Here is a 15923-nt window from a genome sequence, read left to right on the forward strand (position 1 = left end):
ATGGTTGTTTTCTGCTTATTGTTTAAATCTTGAAGGATCACTCACAGGTTAGAGTTGATTTGTCACACATGAAAACAGTTCCACAAAAGTCATTTCAGCATTGTTTCATAAGTATTTTTTATTTACATAAATATTTCAGAAGGGTTTGTTCAGGGGGCTTGAGTCCCAGACAGACAGAACATAATGATGGTGATGGTGTGTGTGTGTGTAGACTAAACAGATGGGCATCACTTCTTCTCTGGGGCCTGGTCACCAGCCTCCAGTTTGGGTGCAGCCTCTTTGGGCTCTCGGTATGCAGGGAAAACCTCCCAGGGTGTGTTCAGGTCGAACTTCCTGAACTCCTGTGACAGCTCCACGGGCTCGGCTACCACACGCTTCACCTCGTCATCATAACGCACCTGTAGAGGGAGACAACACGTTTTATTTCACTAAACGTCATTTCAACGTTTAAAAAAATATAGGATAAGATTAGTAAGGGCTTATGCTGTCAGGACGTCTTGATCAAAAGATGAATTTTATAAAAGTTCTCTTTCAACCAGAATGTGATGTCTTCATTCTTGGACCGAGCAAAGTAAATAAGATGATTTTTGTTTGATCGTGTGTTGATATAAATAATTGATCCAGTCTTCTGATGGGAATCTATTCAGTTTAGGCTATAAATTATTCTTTCACAGCCCCAAATATTGAGGACTTTCAAAGCCTGTGGGAAGCCTGGATTAATCATAATGAGCTAAAAAAATAAACACAAAAATAACTAGAAATCACAGGATCCAGCAGAGTTGGACATCTAAAGTGTCTGGGCACAGCTTATACTCTGTCTGTCTCTCTGACATCCAGCCAATATGACTACATTTATCTGCTGGAGGAAACATATGAATCACACATGGATGAAGCTAAATAAAGCTGATGGCTGCACTGAGAGGACACGCTCCTGAGAGAACTCACCTCAACGTAACCCGACAGAGGGAAGTCCTTCCTGAAGGGGTGACCCTCGAAGCCATAGTCTGTCAGAATACGCCTCAGGTCTGGGTGGTTGGCAAAGAACACACCAAACATGTCCCACACCTGCACAAACACAAACATGGACATACTTTAATTCTCAGTCTAGGGCAGTGTCAGTGTCAAGTTTTAGCAACACATCTTATTATTTTTGTGTAGACTAGATGGCACTACATGTCTGTGAAATGTGACGATCCAGTATCTTTCATATCCAGTATAAAAGATGATGCTGCATATCTGCAATGTGGTACAATTAAAAACAGATGTCACCTTTAAAGAATCTGCAGCAGATCCTGACGTGTGTGACATCAAACAGTAAAAATAGAGGTGAAACTTTGTACAAGAAGTTTGTGCAATCACATTTATTGACAGTAAGGAAATATCCCTGATATCAACCTTATTGCATCTTTTGAATGTGCTGAACAACTAGTTCACACAGTTGTTTGCAGGCTCAATTATGAAATGGTACCCTGCTGCAGAGGCTGTCAGCTGCCTGACATCTCTGACTGACAGACAGTCTGTATCAAAAGACGGTGCTCTGCCTCGCTATCCAGGGTTGTAGTTCCCTTCATTATCATCAACTGGCTCTACTCTCGTTGCATTCAATTTTAAAGCTCTGTCACTATGAGATAAGATAAGGAAAGGTTCGACTTAGATCCATTCCAGTTTGCATATAGAGCCAACTGCTCCACAGAAGACGCCATCTCCGCAGCACTCCATTGTCACACCTAGAGGAGAAAAACGCCATACGCCAGGCTCCTGTCCAATGACTTCAGCTTTGCATTTAACACTATCATCCCACGGCAGCTGGTGGAAAAGCTGAGGCTGCTTGGGGTAGATCAGGGCATGCGCAGCTGGATTCTGAACTTCCTGCCGCAGAGACTACAGAGGATCGGGGTGGACAGCTGCACCTCCAAAACTATATCAGTGAGCACAGGGGTCCCTCAAGGGTGTGTCCTTATCCCCCTGCTGTTCAGCCTGCTCATCCATGACTGCACTGCCCGCTCAAACACCAATACAATCATCACGTTTGCTGACGACATGACAGTGGTGGGTTTGATCGTCAACAACAGCGGTAGAGAGTCTAACATCATGGTGCAGTTTGTATAACCTGCACCTAAACGTGGATAAAACAAAAAAAAAAGAGGGGGGTGGACTTCAGGAGGTCCAGTGAGCACCATCATATGCCGCTGACCACTGGTAGCGCCCCGGTGGAGAGAGTCAACAGCATCAAGTTCTGGTGATCCACTTGGCAGACGACCTGCCCTCCACCACCAACACCACGGCCATCATTAAAAAAAAACATCAGCTGAGCAGGACTGTGAAAGCAGCCAGTAAAATGATCGATCGGTGCCCCTCTCCCCCCCCTGCTGGAGATCTACAACCAGCAGTGTGCTCGCAGGACCACCAACATCATAAAGGAGCCTCATCACCCTTCTAATGGCCTTGTTTCTCTCCTGCCGTCCGGGAAGAGGTATCAGAGCCTCCGTTCTAGATCCTGCAGGATGCTCAACAGTTTTTTCCCCTCAGGCCATCCAAATTATTAATGGTCTGTGTCCTCTTCCACTGCCACGCCCCACCTCTGATCTGATCTAATCTCAGCACTATTATTACTATACTGAACAATCACTGTGGTAGTTGTTGGGGGAACAATATCTCTTTTTTTTAAATGTACATTAATGCGTAAGAAATGACAAATACTAATTCTTGTAAGATACTATGTCCAACGTTTACTGTTGCTCCAGTCATGCTGTTTACCATGAGTAAGCACAAGCTGTGACTTGAGTCAGGATCCTTTTGCCTGACACATTGACACATTGACTCATCAGTGCTAGCAGTGTGCTGATCTGTTTTCAGTGCCATTATGTGTGTGTTCTCCTCACGTCTGTTGTTTTTTGTTTGTAAAGCACTTCTGAGTGTCAGTGAATGAACGACTGGATGATGAGTTGATGCGCAGGCTGTGACTCACCTCCCTCTCGTACCAGTTGGCGGCCATGTGGACTGGGACCGCAGAGTCCACTGGTGTTAATTCATCTGTGTATGTCTTGACGCGGATACGAGAGTTGTAGCGCAAAGACAGCAGACTGTAGACAATCTGTAAATCAGCACAGACATCATGACAAAAACATTCAGAGAGTTTGTTTACATGGGATGGCTCGGCTGGCATTTTAGATCAGACAAAATCAATTGACCTTTCGCCCCGCCCCGCCCCCCCTTAGTTACCGTTGCTAGCCCGACAAGCTTCTCGACGCTGCCCGAGTGTCAGCAGTGTTTACAGTCTTTACTTGCTTGAAGTGTACATTTTTTTCCACAGACAGAGTCAGGTGGCTACTCAAACATGCGCCGAGAAGTTTTTTTTACTTGAAGCAAGTAAAGAGTTGATATTCCTGTGTTTATGACACAAACGGTAGCTTTTCCCACTGCATGTGAACACACCGAGCACGGCAACTGGGTCTCGCGCGAGACTCCGGGAGACTTTGAATTGGATCTAGTTTTACAAACATGTCGGCTTGCTTGAAGTAAATAAACTTCTCGGTGCATGTTTGAGTTGCCATCTGACGCTGTCTGTGGAAAAAAAATGCGGCTTGGAGGGCTGGAAACAGCCTAAACAGCGGAACTTACATCCACTCCCATTCATTGCTGCCGTGGCGATGCGGGGACAGACGCAACTACTGCAAAACAGGAGCGATTAAACTGAAAATCTTCAGATTCATTCTTTTAGACCTAAAATGATAGGAAAATACACCCCCGAGTTGAATTCGCCTGGAATTGTCCTTTAAGATGTTTTTGTTGGGAACATTTCCTCTTAACTTCACAGTTAAGAGAAAAAAACATGGATATGAAGTGGGCGAGGAGCTATTTTGGTCACAGAAGTAAAGGTCCTATTCTTTTCTTTTCGACAATGTTACATGACTCACAGTTAGAGCTCATCTATGGATAAGCTCTGAAAGTTAAATCATTGTCACTGAAGATTAAGCAACTGTGTTAGAAAATATCCAGTTCTTTGATTTAAAAAAAGGAAGTCAAAAGGTACTAGTCTGTATAAACAAAAACTTTTGAATTCAACTATGACTGCTAGAGCCCATTTCAGTCATACACACATTTCTGTTACATTCACCACTATTGGAAACTGTGAGATAAAAATGACACAGACAAACGGTAAAAAAGGGCAATTTCTTCTATGTCACCATTATGACATGTTTCTAGTGTGTGTGTGTGTTTGTGTGTGTGTTGAGACAGCTACCTCGAAGCGATTCTGTCGTGTTGGGATGTCGACAGCAGTCAGGTCAATCATGTTCCTGTACTGGGCGTTGGTGTGGTCCCTCAGGAAGGTCAGCACCGGGATCACTCCATCAGGATGGATCATCACTTCCAGCTCGTTATAACAGGTCACCTTCACACAAACAAACACAAAGTCACACATTTAAATACATCTACATTATTATTGAAATCTAAATTCAACAGAGTCTCAGTTCTGACACCCTGTTCAGGATTCTGATCGTCTTATGGACATGTGAACTGACCTGGACCTGCTGGATATATTTGGGCATCATCTCAGCCACATATTCCCCAAACGCTGCCAGCTGGTTGTGGGTTACAGCATCTTTAGGTCTGACAGTGGCTGCACAGAGGGCAGAGAAGACAAAAGTAACAGTGGGTTACAGTGCAACACTGCTTTCATTTTCATTGATTAATCTTCCTGATTTAAAAAAAAAATCCAATCATTCATATTTATTTGGCTTATTTAACAAGGACAGTGCATGGCTATAAAAGCAGCGATGCTATATGAAATCTGTAGTTGCTGGACAAACATAGGTCAGTTCTAAGCATATAGCCTGCTGGGAGTGGAGCATGTTCATAACAAATTAAAGTCACAAATCGGAGTTCATGTGAGTTAAACATGAGATTTGTGATGAATACATCCAAAATATCTTCTATTAGAAGTCTGCTGTAGCATCAGTCATTGTGTACTCACGTTTAGTCTCAGTGGTGGAGCTTTGCAGTCTCGTCTGCTGCTGGAGGAGACACGACGTCCTTGCAACTGAGAGACAAGCAGGAGTCAGAGCAGTGAATAATATAACTCCTCTGATAAATGAATCTACTGAACTACAGATGAAGTGGTGTTATGAAAACAACACACCAAGGATGAAAAGCAAAGATACTGACACTGTATGGAACTGAATTCAGTGATTTTTTTTTTTACATCAGACAAAACCTTTGACTAAACACACACACACACACTGCATCAATAACAGTGTAGAAACAGTCCCAGTAAGTTCGAGCCAGCCCTACTGTATTAATAATAAACATATTGGAGACATTTGGTATCATTAAAACCATGTAGGTCAATACTGTTTGCACAGTGACATTACGTGGTGTGTTGTCTCTGTACTCCAAGTTACTGTGTCTGAGAGATGAAACTAGCCTAAATAAAAGTTAGTGTTGGCCTCCAGTGACTCAAAATTAAGCTCAGTCTTTGGTCTGCTGCAGATGACTACCTCCTGTTTATGTCACTTACGCCACACTTGTGTCACTATTATGCAAAACCAAGAAGGAAAAATAGATTAAAACACAATAGGGTTCGTTCATCGTCGACTCGGAATACTTATGCATCTGTTTCCTAAGTGGACTTGTGTGTCACAGACATAAACTCAACTGTGCAACCTGTCCGTCACTCAACCCGGTGCAGGCTAACGCTAGTATTAGCTAACGCTAGCTCGAAGGTCAAACCTGAGACATTTATCGGCTGTAAACAACACAGTGTCGCTGTCGGTGGCCTGAAAACAGACCAGAGCCAAGTTGGCAATTACAACGAACGGCACGTAGAAACACAAAAGAGTTTCTGGCCGACTTACTGTTATAACTCCTTCCAAGTCCTCCGCGGACAAACCGCACCAACGACGCCGCCATGTTCGCTCTCTGTGGTCGTTTGTCTGCGGGCGGAGAAGCGGCGGTCAGCGCTCTGTCGCCCCCTGATGGACCGGAGGACACATGGGACCGCGGCTGTGGACATGGATTTACTCCTCGGATTTCGATTCTACATTTTCTATTTGTTTTCAATAAATGAAGTGGCTTGTGGCTTAGGAAAAATAATAATAATGATAATATTGAGAATCTTCTACATTGGGTCGTTTCATGCAACTTGCCCATTTCACAGAGGAATACAGTAAGAAATCAGATGTCCCTGAATGTATGGGTGAATTAGAAAAGGTTTACATCATGTGTGCAGATTATACAGAAAAATGGAAGTAAAACCAACCAGAGCTTTGCCTAGTGAGAGAAACTTTTTCTTAACTAGGCCTAAGTGTATAGACATTTCAACCACTGCTAGGAAAAGCAGCCCATCTTTTTGGAGCATGATGGCTGAGTGCAGCTTCACCACTGGCTGATGATCTCAGGCCTCTGGATGGCTCATTATGCAGGAACAGTCCTTGACATATTAGGAGCAAAAGCATGTAGTGTTTTATACATAGTTTAAAGAATTTTGAAATCACTTCTGGTATATATGCCAGTGCAGGGCACTTTTGGACCAGGTGAGATTACATGCAGCAGTTGTAATGAGGTTTGGGGTTATCTCCAAAGGGGGAAAAAAAACACTTTTCATTTAATGCACATGAAAACATGCATTTGCCGGTAAACAACATGAGACTATTTTTTATCTCACAAATATTTTGCTTAATATTGTTTATAGGAATAAGGCACCAGAAGAAAATATGATTAACTGAAATAACTGGTTCTCCACTGTACTCAGCAACTCTTATTTTTTTAAGCATCCTTATAAGAAACAAACATCAACAATCCAGTGAAGTTCCTTTATATTTTTATTCTTCAAGTCAGAAGCAAACCACTTTGCAGTGTTGTATTTCTTATTGAATTTGAATGAATCTGGTTAAAAAATAGGATGTATTTGGGGGACATTGTTCATATTCTTTTATAACTTAAATTCTCACGTGTTCTAGAAATAAAACCAGGATCTTTTCCCTTCAGCTACTAAAACATTTTTGAAGAGTCAGCATCCATATTGATACTTTGAAGCCACAGGTTTTATTTAATGAATAATGCAAAACATAATCCATGGTGGTGCTTCTTGTCTGCTGTCCTGGATTAACCACTAAAATCACCAGTTTTCCAATAAAAGCCATGAAATTTGCTTCTAAAAACAAGGTTGAGACCAAGAGAGGAACAATGTTTGGTATTTACTATTCAGAGGGTGCACATTATGATACAGAGGATTGGTTGATACAACCACAGGCACGTTTTTCGCCTTTAAATAAGGCTCTGAGTCCAGTCTTTCTGCTGCTGTGAGCGGATTGAAGTCTGACCCGTCGCGATTCCTGCGCTCTCAGCTGAGCTGCCCACACACCTCCTGGTAGTATTTCCTCAACATCTCCACCTGAGCCGTACGCACCAGGATGTGCGGCCGAACAGACGCCAGCTTCTGACAGGCCTCCTCTGGAGTCCAGCAGTGTAACTGTCAGCAAAGATAAACCATGTCAAACAAACTCAAAAATATCCAGTGCTCGAATGTAGAATCATGAAACCATGTGAGAATTAACTGTGAACACAAGCCAAAACCTAATCTAATCGACCAGATAGGCTACAGAGGTAGACAGTGTTTCAGTTTTGCATGTTGCAGTGGGAACAGTTCAAACCAACACAAACATCCACAGTGAAGTGAAAAGAGCTGCAGGGGACAATCTGTTAACTCTGCTTTGTGACTCATTTACCTCCATTAAGGTAAACATCTTTACCTTGCTGTGTGGCCCTGTTGAAAAACACTAACACCCTTACTGAGTGGTTCAGCTGCTCATAGTGATACAGGACACCATCCTGAGTTACTGTGCTTACAGAGTTTCCTCTTTGTGTTACTAGACATACTAGTGAAAACACAATTTATAATGTGGAGTTTGCTGCCCAATACCTACACTAAGATGAGTTCAGGAACACATTTATTTCCAGTAACTATGCTTTTCATTCAATATATGGAGATGTCAGTATAAAGAGTTAGGGGTTAGGGTTAAAACTGTCTCTCAGGTGGAGATGATGGTGCATCGTCCATACTGTTACATACTGACCCGTATGAGGTAGGCAGCAGCCAGTGTGGCGCTGCGGGAGCGTCCAGCCTTGCAGTGGATGTACACGCTGGTTCCGTGCTCTCGGTGCTGCAGGGCGAACTCCACGCCTCGGTGCAGGTTCTCCAGGCTGGGGACACCAGTGAGGTCCACAGTGCTCAGCCTCAGCTGCTCCACGCCTGCAGCCCGCCATTCCTGCATGTGTCATGCATCAAAGAGTCATTGATCACCGAAAAAGACACTCAGTTCACTTTGATATATGACAAAGATAATGCAGCATATCTTCACATTAAAGAAGCTGAGACTGTTGACTGTTCATCAACCATCAACAAGCAGGTAATACCTGTTACAGCTATACCTGATCTACATCATCTGACAAATGACAAAAAAACAAAAACAACTCAAAGTCAATCAAGTCAATGATAATAATTGAACTGACTGTATCACAACTACTTGCTTCAACTTCAGAGTGAGAAGTCAAGGGAAGTGAACTCACCTCAGCTGAGTTGCAAAAATATTTGGTCTCGTACTTCTCATTCATGGTGATGACCCCTCGAACATTTTCTGTTTCTACCAGCTGTGACACAATAATAGAGACAATCATACACTTTATTTTCTATAATTATATGTATATCCATAAATGTGCATTTTTTTTGTGAATAAGTAAATCAACAGAAAAAAAAAATCACATTCACAATTTACTAATTTTATTTGATTTATGATATGAATGCAAATCTATTTTTTCATATCCTGATCAAGATCACAAGTCCACATCAACAACCACTAGATATTGATTTGTTCATCTGGACCAAATCTGCAATCTCATGGCCAAGCACATACTGTAGGCCTATTACTTTAGCCCCTTCCTGTTGTCAGCCCTTAGTTCTGCTGTCAATAATTTACAATAATATCTTTGATATATTTATTTATTTATTGTTGTTTTTTCTTTCCTTTTAAGACTGAACTTTAATTATTATTTGTATGAATAATATCTTATTCATGTTGATCTGTCATAACTTCTCTATTGTTTTCCTTTATTTTTGACACTTCTTTACTATGACTATCATTAATATTATTATGAGTTTCTCTTTATTTATTGTTCTTTCATTTAAGTCTACAAGTAGGCTATCTGACATTTCAGTGTGGCTTCAGGATACATTATCCTTTAATTACTTTTCATACATTCTTTAAAACTTTATGGTTCAATTAAATTACGTTTTCACAAAGTTTCAGTGTTTTTATCCAGGCTGTTTAAACCCCTTGCAAAAACAAGAGAGAATCGGTCGGGCTAACAGGCTAATAACATGGCTAATAACCGACGGTGACATTTCTCCTTTAACTTCAGTGAACTATCTGTTGTGTCCTCCTCCGGACAGTGCGGTGCAGCCTCACCTGTTTGGTCATGGACCTGAAGGGCAGAGCCCCCAGGACCACCGTCTGGTCCACCCGGTCGAACCACCGCCTGGAGGACACCTTCTCCATGACAACGTTGTAGGCCAACGTGGGGTAGAAGAGCAGCCTCGCCAACGCTCCGGACATGGCTGACCTGCTGTCTGTATGAATTAACTACGGAAAGACTCTCAGCTTTTCATCACTACCACACCCCGATGTTGTGTGTGGTGTCTCTGGTCCACAGGCTGTACAGTCCGACCTGTCAGCCGGCCACCATGCACTCCTCCATGGATGCTTTTCGACTCCTCCCCCGACAGTCCGCCCCATCCGCCCCGCTGACAACAGGACTTCCGGGACGGTTCTTTTCAAAATAAATCCCGTGACTTCCTTGAAATCAACAACATAATGCATAATAGGCTACAAAATCTTCGTAAATTCTTTGTGAATACTTGATATAAAATTGTTTGTATTTAACATTGAATATGAAAGTTAAATAAACAACAATTTACAATTTATTATTCATGATTGACAACCATTATTTTTTTTGTTTGTTGTTTGTTTTGGCCATTCATAAAACAATGGAAACATCCAGAAGTCTCATGATCATATCACAATACTCAAAACAAAGTTAGATGACATCAAATAATGGCAACTCAACACTGATTAAATTAAAGGCCGGCACAGGCTGTGCTAACACTTGACAACTTTAGCTCTAATTAACGATTTGTTACACTTGATACCGAGGTTGAACTGTTGTAACCTCTCTGCTTTAGTTTAGCCTACATAAGGCTTTTCACAGTCAGACCATTTCCGGTTGACAAACAATCTCAGTGTTACTGTTTCCCGACAGTACATAGTCTTGGTTGCAGCCACATTTGTTTTTTCCCTAATTACAAAGTCTCTTTGGTCACTGTTAGACATGTAGCCATTATTAATACCCTCTGGTGGAGGGCATATCACCACTGCAAAGTAACAAATTCAGTTAATTAATTATAGAGACAGCTGGAATCTGTGTTATTTTTCTATATGTGCCACTTTGGTCACTGATTGGTCATGCTGTTGAAGTAAATATGGTACAATTCTGTCTAATATGAATGTGACAAGGAGGGAGACCACACAAAGTTAAACTCAAAGCAAACAATTTATTATAACAACGACATAAAGAAAACACAATGAGGTGTGGTAGTCTGCAAGTTCTATCATGAATGCAGTGCATGGATGAGCGTTATGTGTGCTATGGAGGTGTTGGATGTGCAAAATCAAAGCCAAAAGGGATATCACCAGATAGAAGGGAGAGAAATTAACACATGGCCAAGCTTTTATAGTGTGGACGGCCCAGGTGAACTGCATCAGCTGATGATCCTCACATCTGAGTCATTTTGCTGGTCGGGATTGCCCAGGACGACCTCCAAGATAATGGGAGCGTTGTCAGCCCCCCTCCCCTCTTAAAATCAAGATCTCTAATTGACACCTGAAACAAAAACATACAAGACAACCATATTATAAAACACTGTTCCCACCTTCCCTTGGTTTGTGGTAAAATGCAAGGCCCTCGGGAAGTCGGACTGACGTCACGCGCCCAAGAAATTCATTGCCTCATAGCCAAAAAATCCCAGCTACCAAACACACAAAACTGTAATTAACACAGCACCACGTCAAAGTAGCAAACCCAAAGGTTCCTCCAAAACCAAAGGCTCACAACAAGCCACCCAGTGGCCATAAGGCACAAAACACAAAGTAGGAACCAGCTACACAAAGCTCGCAAACAAAGCCTGAGCTGTAGTGCTTATGTTTACAAAGCTACCAGACCAAGTGACCAAGTCCCAGCCACACAGCTAAATCTGAAGGATATTATTTCCTCCTTGCCATTATTCCTGATCTAAACTTACCTAACTAAGTTGTTTAGGCTGAAACATCCTCTGGTATTACAGGCACAAAGTAAATAGTACATGGATACAGATCTTACCACATTAACCACTGAATGTTTAATGTAACAAACCCACAAAACCAGTCCCCGGACAGATACTGGTGGTGGGTACTTACGGACTGATTCCACCAGAACTAAAACCAGTAACTGGTGACCCTAACTGGGGAAATGCTCCCAAGATCTTGTCTTATCCCATGTTGGCTGACACATTTAAGTGAAAACAAGAATCTAGTTGGTCTCCTGTTTGTCTAAACAGTAGTAGCACAAACTTTTGTGTGATTCTATTTACATAACCACAGTGGTCCATGCTGCATAGGCCTACTACATGTAGATTGGCCAGGACAAAAACATCCAAGGAATGCAGTTGTCACCAAAACATGTAATGTAAAAAAAACAAAAAAAACTGTAATGTTGTTCCTACGTCTGCAGGATGGCGTTTCAGACCATCTCCCATCCTTCTGACAGACAATCTCCATGTTTCCCAGCAGTTCGTAGTCTTTGTCGCAGCCATATCTGATTGCTTCCATGTATTGAAATTCTCTCTGGTCACTGTTTGACATGAAGCCATTATCAATGCCCTTTGGTGGAGGACATGTTACCACTGCAAAAAAACAATAACAACAAAATAAATTCAGTGAGAGACTGCATGTGTTAATTTCATGTCTGTACTATGGTTACTGATTATACAGTTGTATTGCAGGTTTAAGTGTTCTGAACTTTTTCTTTGGAACCAAATGTGGTTTGATTCAATCTAGTATATTGTCATGTGTTTTCAGTTCACCCTGCTGCATAATAATACCCTTCTACATGGAAGAAAGTGTTTTCTTTTCCATGGTACAGTGAGAAATTCACCCATATTCTCTGAGCCGTCTTTATATACAGATTGATTTTACATAGCCTACACTTGTAACCCCTATAGCACAGCAAAACTGGACGATTGTAAAGTACTTTTAATAGAAACTCAAACAAAAAAAGAAATGTTTAAAAGTTTTTGATTACCCTAAAGATTCTTACTTTCAGATGAATAGTTGGTAAAACCATTTCTAATATTGTTAAGAGTCACTACTGTACTGAAATGATGTACCATCAATAAGCTTATTATGGTCTCAACAAAATGTAAAAAAAAAAAAAAAGTGTATGTTTTGGGCTGAAAAGGCCTCTGACCATCTACTGGACCCCCCAACACCTCACTGATACTGATTCTTGTGATTTGTTGCTCTTGACTGGACAGCTTGTGTGGGATCAGAGAGGAGAATTTCTGCTGTGTATGATTATTTCTGTTGTTTTCTATGTGTGGAGTAGGTGTAATTTTGCATTCGGAAAAACATGGAGAAACCTGGACATTTGAAAGTCAGTGATACTAAGATCAAAAGTGAACTGTGAAACATAATGTTGTTCAACAATCAGACAACACGTCTTGTGGTGGTTATTCCATACCTTTACATTCAGGTGTCTCAGTCCAGGTGCCACTCTCAGTGCACCTTGCAGTTTCCTCACCAATAACGGCATATGGAGGCAGGCATTTGTATGTCACGCTGTCACCATACACAGTGGTGCTCCCTTCTATCTTCCTAAGATAAACAATCATCCCATACTTTGGAATTGGAGCGAGACCACATTTCACAGCTTCAAGAGAGGAGAGAGAATATGCCAGTTCATATGTATTGATATGCATGCGTTTACTGTATGTTTGTCTTAGCCATTTAGTCATGTTGAGATTTAAGCAGGACAACTAAAATTAGATATTTGTTGTGTTTTATTTCTAGATTAAAAAAAAAAAAGTTTTCACAGAAAATATTCGTTTGAGTGAGTTGTGTATTTTGTGTATACTTTATTTGCAGTGGATTACGTACGATTGCACACTGGCTCTGCTCCACTCCATGTTCCATTGGCTTGGCATACAGCAGAACTGGGTCCATCCAAGATATACCTGTGCAGAGCAGTCAGTTCATATTTAGATTACAAAGATATTCACAAAATATTTGACAATGGATGGAGGATGAATGCATTTGAAGATAGAGGAAAAAAGAAAAGAAAGGTCAGATGCAAAACATTTTAAAAGACTGTAGCCTATTGATTTTTGGTTTATTGCTAATGTAAATTGAACAGAATTGTCATTATAATAGTAATAATAGTATAATAAGTAATCTATTTTCAGACGAGTTGCCTAATTGCTTAAATAGTTAATATACTATAATCAGTGACAACAGCAGTAACTTGATAAGCAATACCACAGAAATACTAAAAATACCACAGCTTTGTGGTGGAACAGAAAGGTGATCAAGAAAAAAAAGAGGACAACATCTGGCCTAAAATAGCAGCTTATGAATCTGCGCAACAGGAGATCTCATGCAGGTTCATTAACAGACTATCCCCAAAGTTATGAAAGATGTCACACAATAAAATTTAATAGAATGATTTCACATTACCCTTTATTACAACTGTAGTCGACGACACTCTGGTACGTAGTAGCAATGGAGTGGAATTGTCCATTAGATATTTCATTAGGGTAGGGGCACAGAATTGCTGCAGTGTGTAAACAGACATTTTGGCAATTCAGTTTTATGAATTATTAGAATAAAGAACTACATGTGTGCTGCTGTAACTGCAACATAACATGCAACCTTAGCAAAGTTAAACTGTGATTTCATTCTGCAACCTATCCACACAATTATAACACATTTGTTTTTTTTCTTTTCACAATCAATCAATGAATAACTTCTTCTTTATTCCTGACTATACATATTATACCACCGCATGCAAGAGAAATCTACCAAATATTTGTAATAGTAATGATTAAATATGATTACCAGGTAATCATATCTAATCATTACTATTACAAATATTATTACCTACATATTTAGAGCATAAATAATCAAAGAGTATAATAATTAGAATATGGAAGAAATGTTTTTGCATTAATTTAGCTTAACAAATATATTTCTTAAAATCTACCAGTGTACTCTATTCCATGTTGCATCAACAGTTGAATTACAATAAAGCATAAGTTTTTTTTATTTTTTAAAATAAATTTGGAGTGCACAAAATCTCACTAGAATAATGGAAACCCACGTTTGCATTCTAAATTGGTCCCTGACCATCTTCCACTTGCCCCACACACAATCACCCGAGGTCCTGACGTGGGTGTGTATCCTAGTATACAGGACAGCGCTAACTCTGCTCCGGGGTTAAAGTATCTCTGGATCTCATCCATCTTAATGTTGGCTCCAAGCTCAGGCCTAGGACACCCTGTAAGGACATGAGGATTTGATTGATTTTGTAACAGTGTGTGTATATATGTGTGTGTGTATTTGCCAACAAATGAAAATCAACTCCATTGCTTACGTGATAAAACAATAATCTAAAAAAGGACACAAAACACATCTTTCTCCCTCACCTTGGAAATTCGTCAAAAGTTTTGACAGAACATGTCAATGAATATTAAAAATGAAATTGAAAATCAGATTCTTGTCAGAAGAGCAGAGGAAATGTAAAAACACATTTCAAGCTGTGAATGAAATATTTGGCTTAGATTGCACCATGATCTTTCTACTTACACAGAAACCTTACACAAAAGTCTATCTTGTAAGAGACTGAACAGGCATTTAAAATCAAATGATAAAACATGAAAACCAGTAATATGAGCACATACCACTCTCATCTGATGCCATGGTGGTAAAGAATAGAAATGGACAGAGCAGAAGTAAAGTCTGTATGTGTTCCATCTTTGCTCAGGTACAGACAGTTGTCCGTGTCCTCCTGTGGTCTGTGGTTCAAATAATCAATCTCTGTCCTCTCTCTGATATTTGAGCTTCTCTAAAGGTAAACAGATAAGAGCAACATGAAGTCGTTGCTCACTTGTTTATGTTTGTCTGTGTTTTATTCCTGTTTGCAATAGATAGTGGCATTTTACTGGAAGTGGGAGGTTCCTGTAGTTTTTGTTTCATCATTTGCATTTTTTTTTTAACTCTTCAAAACTCTCTTTTAAAATAACAATAACAAACATTAAAAAAAAAGTTTGCCCCAAACAGATGTCAGCTCTTACTGCCTGAGTACAAAGGTCTTCACTCCTGCATATTTACCTAGAGATCAGATTGATTTTGTATAAGAGCAGGAATGAAGTGTGATAAGAACTCCTGAATAATGACATATAACAAAGAGGTATGTTTGATTGTCCACTCTTAGAAATAGAAACTGTGATCTGTAGTCACCTAAATGATGTAATGTTCTAACTGGGTCAAATAAACATTTTCATAATTATGCCGTGGTTCTGCCAGACAGATGGCTCAGTGAAATGAGTTTTCCAGGTAATGGAATATCTGGTGTATTCAATCCCATTATTTAAATAGCTGCATTGCTGGCCAATGACAAGCTTACAAGAGTTGGTGAGGCTGCAGGCATAAATAGAATACTCTGTAATGTTGAGCAATTTGCATCAATATGAAGAGTGGTTCATATTGATATCAACCAAAAAAAAGAAAAATCCCTGTTTAGCATCTTATTCTAACAGACTGCAGATGCAGAGTAGATTG

The 15923-nt window shown here is 40.4% G+C and overlaps 3 protein-coding genes across 3 annotated transcripts; all 3 read right to left on the bottom strand.

The window, feature by feature from the left end:
• Nucleotides 1-92: 92 nt before the first annotated feature.
• On the bottom strand, nt 93-5921 carry ndufs3 (NADH:ubiquinone oxidoreductase core subunit S3). The gene is made up of 7 exons (XM_085770044.1): nt 5856-5921; nt 4976-5041; nt 4524-4621; nt 4244-4393; nt 2969-3094; nt 946-1065; nt 93-398 (listed from the first exon to the last, which is right to left on the bottom strand). The coding sequence occupies exons 1-7, from the start codon at nt 5908-5910 to the stop codon at nt 228-230; spliced, it is 786 nt and encodes a 261-aa protein (XP_085626170.1). The 5' UTR covers nt 5911-5921; the 3' UTR covers nt 93-227.
• An 887-nt stretch (nt 5922-6808) lies between these two features.
• On the bottom strand, nt 6809-9813 carry ptpmt1 (protein tyrosine phosphatase mitochondrial 1). The gene is made up of 4 exons (XM_085770046.1): nt 9465-9813; nt 8569-8649; nt 8076-8267; nt 6809-7471 (listed from the first exon to the last, which is right to left on the bottom strand). Exons 1-4 carry the CDS (start codon nt 9609-9611, stop codon nt 7343-7345), a joined length of 549 nt encoding a protein of 182 aa, XP_085626172.1. The 5' UTR covers nt 9612-9813; the 3' UTR covers nt 6809-7342.
• A 773-nt stretch (nt 9814-10586) lies between these two features.
• LOC146990181 (beta-2-glycoprotein 1-like) lies at nt 10587-15167 on the bottom strand. The gene is made up of 7 exons (XM_085770047.1): nt 15044-15167; nt 14464-14640; nt 13821-13917; nt 13245-13321; nt 12829-13017; nt 11813-11992; nt 10587-10935 (listed from the first exon to the last, which is right to left on the bottom strand). The coding sequence occupies exons 1-7, from the start codon at nt 15114-15116 to the stop codon at nt 10925-10927; spliced, it is 804 nt and encodes a 267-aa protein (XP_085626173.1). The 5' UTR covers nt 15117-15167; the 3' UTR covers nt 10587-10924.
• Nucleotides 15168-15923: the final 756 nt, after the last annotated feature.

Source organism: Trachurus japonicus, chromosome 3 (assembly GCF_045865225.1).
Source record: "Trachurus japonicus isolate A0001 chromosome 3, Traja_1.0".
Taxonomy (NCBI): Eukaryota; Metazoa; Chordata; class Actinopteri; order Carangiformes; family Carangidae; genus Trachurus; species Trachurus japonicus.